The sequence below is a fragment of the Pyrgilauda ruficollis genome, unplaced genomic scaffold (assembly GCF_017590135.1).
Source record: "Pyrgilauda ruficollis isolate IOZ18807 unplaced genomic scaffold, ASM1759013v1 scaffold34, whole genome shotgun sequence".
Lineage (NCBI taxonomy): Eukaryota > Metazoa > Chordata > Aves > Passeriformes > Passeridae > Pyrgilauda > Pyrgilauda ruficollis.
In genome coordinates, this window is record NW_024524822.1 from 4,800,917 (window position 1) to 4,813,118 (window position 12,202).

The 12,202-nt window shown below is 48.3% G+C and overlaps 2 protein-coding genes across 3 annotated transcripts in view; both read right to left on the reverse strand.

Annotated features, from left to right (window-relative positions):
- Positions 1 to 2,616, reverse strand: part of CDK5RAP2 (CDK5 regulatory subunit associated protein 2) — a 70,170-nt gene extending 67,554 nt beyond the window's left edge. Inside the window, exons 1-3 of one of the 2 annotated variants that reach the window (XM_041475062.1) lie at positions 2,460 to 2,616; positions 2,176 to 2,312; positions 1,444 to 1,511 (exon numbers count right to left, since the gene is read on the reverse strand). In XM_041475062.1, coding sequence (XP_041330996.1) covers positions 1,444 to 1,511; positions 2,176 to 2,312; positions 2,460 to 2,512 — 258 coding nt within the window. In that variant the 5' untranslated portion in view covers positions 2,513 to 2,616. The remainder of the gene's footprint in view (positions 1 to 1,443; positions 1,512 to 2,175; positions 2,313 to 2,459) is intronic. The other variant, XM_041475061.1, reaches the window with a different exon arrangement.
- A 4,031-nt stretch (positions 2,617 to 6,647) lies between these two features.
- MEGF9 (multiple EGF like domains 9) overlaps positions 6,648 to 12,202 on the reverse strand; it is a 48,497-nt gene continuing 42,942 nt past the window's right edge. Inside the window, exon 6 of the mRNA XM_041474971.1 lies at positions 6,648 to 11,563. Coding sequence (XP_041330905.1) covers positions 11,109 to 11,563 — 455 coding nt within the window. The 3' untranslated portion in view covers positions 6,648 to 11,108. The remainder of the gene's footprint in view (positions 11,564 to 12,202) is intronic.

The following is a 12,202-nucleotide window of genomic DNA, read 5'->3' on the forward strand; positions in this document are numbered from 1 at the left end:
CCCACTTAAGGGTCATTACATCCATCCTGTTCTCTCTGAGCTACAGGGCCAGAGCCCATTCTGTTACATCCTTCTTACAGCCTGTATGAATAACAGTCATAGAAATAAGTTTACTGGTGTTTTATGTATATTCTTCTTCCTTCATGGCAATGGATCTTTGAGCTTCATTACACTGCTATAAATAAATCCATAAAAGTTCTCATCCCGTGGGAAGTTTTACAGCTCAGTTTAACATGAGGGGTCTGAGCATACCAGGATTCCAGACCTGTGGGGAGGCCCCTGCTCTACATCACACAGAACAGCAACAGATTGTTCCTTCTTTCTGCAACATTTTTCCCTGTGCCCAGGAACCCTGCAGACAGTAAACCACTAGCAAAATGTATATTCTGGACTGAGGTCTTTGGCACACATCAAAGGAAGAGATTTTAAGCACATACCAATGCCAAGGCAGTGTCTGTCTACCCCAGCCAACACACAGAAACAAAAGAGAAAGGGAAATAGACACAGACGGTTAAAAACATCCTTCACCAAAGGCTTTCCAAAACAAGCTTTAAATTCTGAGCAAAGAGCAGAGCTTTCTCCTCAGGCGTGATATAAGGCCACACGAAACTGAAAGAGTTTGTAAGAACCACTCATTTCAAACACAGCATTGCCACAAAAGGTAGCAGCAGCAGCACACAAACTGCAGACTCTTGGCACAGCCCAAAGGCAGCAGCCACAGCCTTTATCTGCAGCAATCATCTCAGAGATTTTAGATTGCCTTCCCCTCTACAGCTTCTTCACACAACAATAAATACCTCAAAAGTTTTTCATTCTAGTCCTTAAAAGAGAAGTTGTCCTGCAACACAGCCCAATCAAATCAGCGTTAAGCAGACATAAACAACAGTCTTATTCAATTTAAAAAGCCAATACAGCTTACATATTTTTAAAATCTAATGTTTTCTTTCATATTCTAGTAAGTGCCAAAATACTTTTAGCTACAGAATTGTCACAATGATACTAGACTTCCATAACACAAGCATTCCAAGCACACTCATACTAAAAGGCATTATACTGTAGTCAATGAATTAAAAAGCCAAATCCCACACTAACCTAAATGAAAATAAACTTGATGCTTCCCTGAAATAAATCAGCAACAGATGTGCAAACCAAGCTCTGATGTTTCTGGTGAGCTGCAGGAACTTCTGAGCAGAGGGTGCCAATTTTGTTTCACAACTTCAGCACAGCAGTTGGCTGCTCTGAACAACAAACTCCTGCCCCAGATTTTGAAAGCAGCACTTAAGAAATGGAGGTGCCAAGCATGGACAGGGACATTCACCTGGTCACACCTCCAAAAGATGTGTGTCAACTGAAACAAACTAAGAGTCAACACTTCAGCCAGCATGCTGGAAATACCTTGGCCGTAATTCTGTCACCGAGTCTTACATTAAAAGTTCTGCTTACATTTTCATAGTCCTTCATGGTCCGAGCTCGAGCTGGTGAGACTGTGTCTTCTGCCACATCTGGTACCACTAGACATTTAAAGAGACATAACAAGTTCAGACAGCAGGAACTCTCTAAGTAGGGTTTCAATTTGGCAAAGGTCTACACTAACCTAAACATAACAAAACCTTTAGGGAAGTGAGAGAGGCACTGCTTGGCCCCCTGTTTACATTACATGTCAGTATCTACATTCCATTCCGATCACGCTAAGCTGTCTATCACTTAAACTCCCAAATTCCATCACCCACTTAAATTATGATGTACACAGCACTGCTTGGCCCCTGTTTACATTACATGTCAGTATGTACATTCCATTCCGATCACGTTAAACTCCCAAATTCCATCACCCACTTAAATTATGATGTACACTGGAATCAGGCTATGTGAGGTGCGTCAAGAATAGATCCTCAGAGCAAGATCTGGATGATGCACAGCGTGCAACCTCCCTAACCCTGAGCAGAATGTGCCCAGGCAGCACGGCCTCGCTGGATATTCCAAGTATTTTAAGTACACGCCGCACAAAACCGCTGATCATCTTATATAAGGCTGAAAGCCCTAATGACCACAGGCAGCGAGCACACAGCAGTGACGGCAGCAGCTGCTGGCGCTTAAAAACTCTTAAATTACGTAAAAAAGCGCATCACCTAAAAGGGGTTTTTTTTGCCTTTTTTGCCGTGAGTTTGAGGTTTTTACCGCAGGTTTGGCGATCAGCGCGAAGCACCGAGCCGGGGCAGGGATGCGCGGGCTCCGGCCGCGATCCAGCCTCACCTTGTCCGCCGGGCGGGCCGGGCTGGGGGTCCCCGCGGCCTCTGTCCGGCAGCTGGAGGACGCTGGGGAAGAAGGAGGAGAGCGCTGAGAGCGCTGAGAGCGCAACGCCCGCGGGCTCGTCCCCCTGAGCCCGTCCGCGGCCGGCGGGCCCGGCCCCGCCACACGCACCCGCGCTGCCCCGCGCATCCCCGCCCGCAGCTCCCCCGTACCTGCCCTCGAACGCCAGCGGCAGCGTCGGGTCCTCCCCCGGCAGCGAATCCATGGTTCGGCCGCGCGGCTCCCGCGGCGCCCGCCGCCTTTGTGCGCGGATTTGGCGGCTTCCCTGGAATTCAAACGCCCGCAATCGCTTCCGCCATCTTTGCGTGGAGCGCGCTGAAGCCGCCGAAGCCGCCGCGGAGCGAGCGGAGGGCGGGCACAATGGGGAGTGAATGGGAGCCGCCCTGTTTGATGAGGGCAGCGGGCCGAGCTGCGCGGGCAGCGGCCATGTTGGGTGAGGGCAGAGCGGGGCGGGCGCCGGCCGGGCAGAGGGAGAGCGGCCGGCGCCATCTCGAGTGAGGGAAGGAGCCCAGGCTGACAGCCCGAGGGGACGGGGCGCCTGAGGTGGCGCGAGAGGGGACAGGGTGATCCGCGCCGCTCCCAGGGCCCTGCTCCAAAAGTATCCCCGTTTGGAAGAGGCTTAGGAAGGCAGGCACCAGGCTCCGGCTCCTGCCGAGCCTGGCAGAGCCGCTGGAGCTGATGTTTACCATGTTCCCCGCAGGGCAAAGCTGTCATGGGGCTTGGCGGAAGAAATAAACACGCGTTAGTTCCACATTCTGCTCGCCGCTCATCGCAACGGGCAGGGGTGCAGGCAGCTGCTGTCCTCATCCGTGCAGGCGGATTTTGAACGATCTGAAAGGTTTTTTTTACAAGCAAAGTTCTAAGCATGTCGGCTCTCCCACTTTTTGTGGGAGAAAATGCAACTGCGCTGAACATTTCTGAACATCAACAGCGGGAAATGCTGAGCTGGGTTAAATGCTGAACTGGATTAAGTGCTGCTGTTGTGGCCCGTCCTTCACGGGGCATGGCCAGGGTAAAAACGCCGGGCACAGGTGGAGCTCCAGACCCCTCCTTGCTGTGCATCCTTGCCTTCCTTTAATTCATTTCGAACCCTTGTGCAGGATTGAAATACCTCCCTGCAGTATTTATTTACATTCTCACAGATTCACAGAATTATTTAGGCTGGAAAAGACCTCTGAGATATGGAATCCAGCCTTTGACCAATCCCCGCCTTGTCAGCCAGCCCAGCGTGCTGAGTGCCATGTCCCGTCACTCCTTGGACACCTCCAAGGACAGTGACTCTATCACCTCTCTAGGCAGCCCCTTCCTAATGTCTAATCACCCATTTTGTGAAGAAATTTCTCCTGATGTCCAACCTGAACCTCACCCCTAGAGCTTGAAGCTGTTCCCTGTTATCCCTATTGTTCCCTGGGAGCAGAGCCCGACCCCCCGGCTGTCCCCTCCTGTCAGGAGCTGTGCAGAGCGAGAAGGTCCCTCCTGAGCCTCCTTTTCTCCAGGCTGAGCCCCTTTCCAGCTCCCTCAGCCCCTCCTGGTGCTCCAGACCCTTCCCCAACTTTATTCCCTTCCCTGGACAAGCTCCAGCCCCTCAAGGTCTTTCTGGTCACAGCAGTCGAGGAGCCTCACCCGTGTTCAGCACAGGGGACAATCACTGCCCTGCCCCTGTGGCCACACTGTTGCTGGTACAAGCCAGGAGCCATTGGCCTTCTTGCCCACCTGGGCACATGTTCAGCCACTGTCAACCAGCATTCCCAGGTCATTTTCCACTGGGCTGCCTTCCAGCCACTCTGCCCCCAGAGTGCATCAAACATCAGGCGGTGCCTCATGGTGGGACTTGCTCTTACTGTTCTCTGTAACACAAGGAAGCACAGGAGTGACCCTGTGCATTAGATTTGGTTTCCTCTTTTGGATTTGGTTTCCTCTTTGGTACCAGCTCAGGTCAGGTTTCACTCACTTTCCTCAAGGCTGTCTCAAGGGGACTCTTACCCAGCCAGGAATTAGGCCACGGAGAAGGGCTGACCACAGGCCATGAATTCCATGAGTTTATTATTCCCAGTTCTGTGAGTTTATTATTCCCAGTTGGCCTGGTGCCCTGTGAACTCCATTTCCTCCAGGCACCTGCACTGTTTAAATTGACACTCACCTGTCAAATGCCCCAGACTGGTGGGAGCAGCCACTGCAGCTCTGGAGGTGTATGGTCATGGTGGGCTTCCCATGCCTGCTTAATTCTTTCTGTTTTATGGGTACAAGTGCATGATGGAGCTGTAGCAGTTCCACACTGCCAGAAGTGCCAGACACTACTTAGCACAAGTAAAGCTCTTAAGCCCATCTCCTCTCCAATTGGACGTGCCTCATGCTTTGCATTTGGGGTCTGATGACCCCAAGGGATGTTTAGTCCCTTCAACTCCCCCATGAGAGACCTCAAGAGACACTGGTCACCTTATGTGACTGAAACCCTTTTGCAGTGGTCTCTGCCAAGCTGAAATTAAGTTCACAAAATCAGGTCTGCCATATGGCACCAGGATCTGATCAGCCAGGCTGAAATGTGAGTTTTCCTCCTTTACAGAGCAGATCATCATAAAATAACTAAGTCCACTCACTTGATAATACCAATTTGTTTATCTTGTTTAAGGTTTCTGTGAGGTTTTACATATTCGATGTAGGTCTTTAAATCAGCATCCATCAGCCACAAGTAAATAAATCACTCTGCACACACAGCACATGAGTCTGAAGAGTCACAGCCCATGTGCAACCACTGTAGTCAAAAGGAAATCAGCAGGGCCCTCCTGGTGAAGTTCATTACTTCATGAAGTGGCTGTCTGATGGACAAATATATGGATATATAGATACATCCCTGTCTGTCTTCCCTGGAAGTGTGCAGGGCCAAGCTGGCTTGGAGCAACCTGCTCTAGTGGAAGGTGTCCCTGCCCATGGCAGGAGGGGAAATTAGATGATCTTTTAGGTTCTTTCCAACCCAAACCATTCTGTGGTTCTATGATTCTATGAATACACACAGCCAGGATGGAAAATTTCCCTGGGAAATTCACTGCACTGCCCCAGGTTTTACAAGCTGCAGTAGCACCAGGAAGCTGCAAGGGGCAGAAGGGACTGGGAAATGTGTTGTTTAGAAGCAGTTAACAACTTGCCTCCAGATAATCTGCTTAATGTTGTTTAACCTTAAATTCATTAGTAGCACATTTGGGGAGATTACACTAAACCCTCATGCCAGGAAGCCCTGTTGGAGCTTTCCTCCTTCTCAAGGCAGCCTGAGATCCTTCCCACCTCAGGCAGAGTCCTGAAGGGAGTCTGGGAAAGACTTCTGGGGAGGGCAGTGGTAGGGCTGAGCTGAGCAGGACGGCAGCCAGCTGCTGGCTGTGCTGGCACAAGGAGGGCTGATGTCACCACCAGCTGAACACGGGTCCCCCTCACCCTCCTGTTCTCACCCCCTGCTCTGGGGACCTGGTTCAGACTCAGCTCTGCCTCCTCCTCACACAGTTCACAGCAAGATTCTTCCGAAGTTAAGTCATGCACGATCCAACTGCTCTGCTAATGCAAATCAGGTCTCAATAAACTCCCTTGAATTGCACCAGTGTGGTCCTTCCTTACACAGCTCTGGCTCAAATGCCTGAGTGAACACTTAAAACCATGTGCTCGCTCAGCGTATGAAGCCTTACCTCTCCAAATTCTTTGCTTAATAAGGGCTGAACAGTCGCACACAGCTTTCATAAAAAAAAAAAAAAGAGCCTTTAGCAGTTGTGTTTGCAAAACAAAATCAATTTCCTACTCTGCCAAGTGAGAAGGAAATGCAAGTTTTCCACAGGCCCCTCTGCAAACACTCCCAGAACTGATGCCACAGGTGTGCATTTCAGAGTTTCTGTAACAAAAATGGCATTTGAAAGACATCTGTGGTCATGAAGAAAAATCTGATACAATATCCTCATCCCATTTCCAGCTTTGCTCTGAGGGTTTCCCGGTTAGTGATTCACATCTCTGACAAAATGTGTCCATGTGAATGATACAGAAAACAGTGGGAAAACAGTCATTGCCTGTGGAGCTCCCAAACACAGCTGAGGGCTGGGATGGTTCATAGCAGACACAAGAGATCAGAGAGCTCGTTTTTCAGCTGGATTTTCCGATGCAGAATGTCAACTGTGCTTATGAATATCTGTGATAGAAAACATTTTTGTGCCTTGGTTCTCATCTTGCATACAGGGGCATAATGAAGAAATAATTCTCTTGGAACAAATGTTATTACTGGGATGAGATTGGATTCAATCCTTTCTGTCACTGGGAAGACTCCTGCTGAAATTCAATGAACAAAAACACAAATGCAAAAATCCAAGTGGCATAGATACAAATTATATACATTTATTTTTATTCATTTTAAATAACATTCTTCTGTATAAATTCTGACATATATTCAAATCATACACTTTTTTTTTCTTTTTAGAAATGCATTTGTAAGCATAGCATAAGCTTGGGAGATGCCGTATTTGGATGTAGAGTGAGACTGATGGGTTTCAGATGGGAGCAAGTACGACTTTTAAGGCCCACATTTTTCTTATTTTAATCCATTCCTGTGACACATAAAGAGCAGAGTCCTGTGGGAGCTCACTCTAAAACTTCACTTTAAAGAGAAAACTATTTTTATATCCTTTATTTAAAGGAGACTGTGCAAACTTTCTGCCACATTTACATTGCCTGTAACACTGAAGAGGATGATGCTGCACAGCAGTGGTTAACTGGCCCAGGATACCTGAAGGATGCTGGATATATCTCCTCCTCCTTCCTAAATGCCTGCTAAGTTTGCTCAGCCTGGTCCAAGGGAATTATCATTCCAGTGGCTGACATCTCCTGACAGCTCCCCAGGGCTAGTGCTCCTCATAGCTATTTCCAGCTACAGTGGTCCACGAGGTTGGAGATCATCTCTCCTCATGAGCCCAACCACTTTTCTGCATGTCTGTTGCACTCCCAGTGCTCCCCAAGATGAGAGCCCTGCAGGCTGCCCCGAGCCCTGCCCCACCCCAGCTCTGTGCCCTTCATCTGCTCCTTCTGTCCCTTTGCATTTACTGCCAGGCTGGGCTCGCCCCAGCCAGGCCAGCTGGGCCCTCACCCTGCCAAGGACAGTGCCTGGAGCTGCTTTCCTACATCCACCAGTCCCCCTGCCCTGTCACACCCCCTCTGCTCTGCAGCTGCTGTCCCATGCCATGAGTGCCCTTCTCTGTGACAGCCCAGCCCTGCAGCTGGGCAGCATTCCCAGGCACAAGGTGCTACAAGGTGCTACATGTGCCCATCAGGAACACCTCGTGTACCTGGATGGCCACCTCAGCCCCACAAGTCACCAGATGCCCTCCCCTGGCCTCACTGGCTGCTCAGCTGGGCCTCAAGACAGCCCTGAGAGTCCACTTCTGGTTCTCCTGCCCTTACCCCACCCTCAGGACAAACCTCAGCACCTGGGGAGCCTCACGACAAGTGATGACATGCAGCACGGTGCTGGTGGCCCCAGTATCCTGGCACAAGTGTTTGAGCTCTGCCACCCCTCCAGGTACAACCCAACCCAAGGTGACTGGAGACAGAACCAGCTCAGCTTCTTCCTCCCCTCCTGTGGTGCCAGGGGAACTGGTAAGAGCATGAGCAATCTGATCTCACATCACCAAAGGCAAACATGAAGCTGTTTATTCTTTCCCTGCTGAAGCACTGATCTCCTTTTCTTACTGTTGCTCCTGTGTGCCAAGGCCTGGGTGGCAGGAGGTGGCTGCTGTGTCATTCTGCCATTTGACAAGCACGGTGCCAGTGCCACATCCTCACTGTGCTCCCTGTTCAGGAACATCCTGTGCCATCCAAATCTGGGCAGCCAGGTTCCCCCTGCCCAGCCAAGCTTCCCATCACGTGTCCAGGCTGTCTCCATCCCTTCATCCAGCTGTGCAATCCACAGGCAGCAGCTGTCCCACCCTGCAGGGCATCCTGACTCCTCCTCTTCCCAAAGACAAAGCTTTGGATTACTTTGGAGGTCAGAAGCAGCCCAGGTGCCAACACCTCCTGTGCTGTGGCAGGCAGGGACTAGGAGGGCTCAGCACCTGAGCCCACGCTCTGCTTGAGCAGATGGTCCCTAGTTCTACAGTGAGACAAAATCCAAGCCTGTTCCTGTTACAAAGCAGCCCACAGTCACAGCAAAATTTAAGGAAGAGGTGTTTTGTGGCAGAGATTAAAAAATCTGCTAAAGTATTTTAGAAACATTAAAGTGAACAACCTGTCCTTTGATTTGCTTGCTAGCAGCAGTCCCAGAAGCCAACACTTCCTAAATTACCTTTCCTCACCCCATGAAGTGACCAAGTGCAACTGTATCGCTAGATCAGCAATAATTACAACTTCCAGGAAATTTTCTGGTTTGGCACCACCCCGCTCTTTAGAAGTTTGATGAGTAACTCAAGGATTAGCAATATCCAGATTTTCCCCTCCAGTCCTCCCCCATTTTATAGCTAAAAGTGACACTGCTCTGAATGACACGAGCCAGATTTGTTACCTGAAGTATGGGACCTCACCCTGGCCCACTGCAGGCAATGGGAGTTTTCCATCAGCTTTATTCCATCAGCTTTATTCCATCAGCTTGGGCCTATATGCAATTCCATATTCTGCCCTCACCATTTCCCTTGGTCATCCTCAGTGATTTTCATTCTGACTTGCCATGCCTCAAGTTTAAATCAGGCAGCAAGTTTTTTAGGCAGAAATGGCATCTTTGAGCATGTGTTTGAATCACCTATTTCCCCCCCTGCCAAGTTTCCAGAGATAAGAGAAACCTCCTCACAGCACCGAAAAACAAATAAATAATCAACATGTTCTCTCTACCATTTCTCATCTGGAGAAATATTCACTTTTTCCTGGCTCAGAGGATACATCCACCAGCTTCTATATCACCATTGCCCCACACACACAGCAATGCAGCTGCAGCTCTGAGGTTGGGCAACAGTGGGGGGAAATACTTGTTTCTTGCCCTGTTTCCATGCAGTAGTTTGATTTCCAGGGGTGGGACAGGTGGCACAGGGAGCACAGCCCCTGCCCTGAGGCACACACTGCAGGTACCAGCCCAGGAGCTCCATGGTGTGACCTCCCTGTGCAGTGCTGCCTGTGAGTTGTTCTCTCTGCTGACAGCCCATCAGCCTCTCACCAAAACCAGGGGAATCTGTAAAACCTGTTCCCTGCAGTGTTTTTTTAACAGCTGATTCCCCATCACCACCTTGTGCTACTTTAAATTCTGAAAGCATCTGTGCCCTTTTACCTTCTGAGCCTCAAAGCGCACATTGGGTCCTGCGAGCTCTTCATCCCAAAGCTGTTTCCACCCAAATCCAGGAGACCTTTGGCTCTCAGGAGGCATGGGGGCTGAGCTCAGCCCTCCAGCATGCCCCCCCTGCCATGGCAGCTCAGCAGGGATGGCAGTGGGATCCCTCCACACGATGAGCACCCACTTGGTAGAACCTCAGCCAATGAGCCCAGGCTCTCGGTGTGTTTGTGACAGTGTATTTGCATTTTGTAGAGAGAATGAAAAGCAAGGAATACATTGGTGCATCCAATTTTTGGACACCTACTCAGCCCTAGTCATGGCAACACTGGTATTCACTTGTATTTGAAGGAATGGCAAAATTTGACAGATACAAGTAGGGAACACTCACATTTTCTCTAAAAAAGAAGGTATTCAAGGACAATGGAAGAAAAGCTTTAAGCAGTTGGTGTTTGCCAGAGGCCCAGCTCCAACAATATTGCCATCTCATTTACAGTACTTTAAACAATCCTCATGATTTTTTTCTTTTTTAAACAACGTCACTAACCGCTGTACAATTAAAACCTAGAGGATAAAACATGACCTGGGGAGTGGGGAAGGTCGGGGAGGGGCTCATGGTTTTGTTGTTGGGGATTTTTTGGTTGGTCAGTTGGTTGCTTGTCTTTTTTACAAATAATTACAAATACAATTCCAAGAAGATATATTACATTTTATATACAGAACACACCATTTCTATCAGGGTAGGGTATTAAGCCTGGCTTTTATTTTTACATGGCAACCCTGAGATGTCTTGTCGTCTTCCCTTGCACAGAAACTATACAAGTTCATTAACTCCTTCTAGAAAAAAATGGATTGCTATGTCTTAATAGCATCATCACCCTGTATAAATACTAAGAAAGGGAGGAGCTTAATCTCTTCCCTAACTCAAGTGTTCTTAGGATTTTTTTTCCCATTTCCCTGCTTAATGGGAACAGATAATGGTGACTTTTTCAGTGTGCAACTCACTCCTCCTACTTGCCTTTTGGTAGCACAGTGAACAATTACATACCTTTTTTTTTTTTTGTTCTCCTTTTCAAATAAGTTTTTGTTAGGAATGAAGATGATGCCTTTCCAAAGATCTGTTTCCTGAAATTCCACTGTTAATTCATGAGCTACTTCTCAAACTAAAGGATGAAGACACAAGTGTTGGGTTGGCTGGAAACCAAGTAGCTTCTGACTCCTCATTGGGTTCTGCTCTCCCCACACCACCACCTCTTCATAAAAAAGTTTCAATTCAGCATAATCCAGTTTATAACAACAGTGAATTCTATGGATCTTTATGGAGAACACTGAATGCATTTCAGCACACTACCTGAAATTCAGGGGTACTACACTGTCTTCTGTTCACCTGCAAGCTACAGCACGCCTTGCACCAGAGAGCATCTGAAGAGCAAATTCCTCTGCGTGGAGCCTTGGCACGGATCCTGACACCCCTTCCACAAGCCCTGTAACTTTTTGAGAAGCAAACTTTGGAATAGCTGGATGACTTCTAAGCTTTATAATTATGCATGGGAGTCGTCAGCGTGAGCTGTCCATTGGGGGCCACCTCATTGCCATCATCTTCCAGCAGCCCCGACACGTCAGCGTTGGGAATGCTGTCGTGGTAGCTGCTGAAACTGATGTTGTCCTCTTTGAGTTCAATGGTCCAAAAGGGAGCATTAAGTTTTCGGTTCTGATACTCACGGTACATGTAGACAGCACCCACAAAGCCCATTAGTAGGACCACAACAATGATAATCACTGTCAAAATAATGATGTTAAACTGAGTCCATGAAACATCAGCGAAAGCAGAGGTGCTGTTGTCAGAGGAGCTTATAGGAAATATTGTCTGTAGAGTTGTTGGTGACAAAGTACTGTTTAGCACTGCCGTGGAAAAGGATGTGGCCTTGGTGGTATTTGGAGCTGAAGTTGTAAACTCCCTTGGTTCTGGGCCAAGAGTGGCTTCTACAAAACAAATTAAAAAATGATCAATAAAAAAATCTGCTGAGCTGAAAATCAAACACAAACATAAGAGATTTGACATTTATATCACAGTTATTATGGCAATTAAGGCTACACTGCTAAACTGGTATTTTTTCAAAGCAGTTTAGAAAATGTCTGTCCAGGGTTGTGTGTGGGGGTTTTTAATATAATTCTGTGTGCTAAGTGCCCATGGACTACAGGACTGCTCTGAACAGTCTGGTGCTGAGGGACAGGTGCAGCAGTCACGATTCAGGGTTCAATACAGGAGCTCATGATGACAGCAAGTCCCAGTCCAGCTCCTGTTCAGACCAGGAAAATGAGGCTTTACCAAGCTCAGCAAGTTTAGACTCTGAACCAACGTGTCCCTTGGTGTCTGTGTGGGCTGCACACTCAGACACAGCAACTCCAGCAGCTTAAACCCTTTACAACCAGTGCACCAGATGTAGGACTTTGTTCTCAGTATTATTATTTCTGCCCTACTTGTACAAACAAGAAGATCAAAACTGAAAAAATGAACTAGCGCGTTCAGTGTTTGCACCCCTTTAGGTAAAAGGGCAAAATAACCTCAGTTCTGCTTTTGAATGAAGTAATACACAAGCCACATGGAGATCCCCAGTCTAC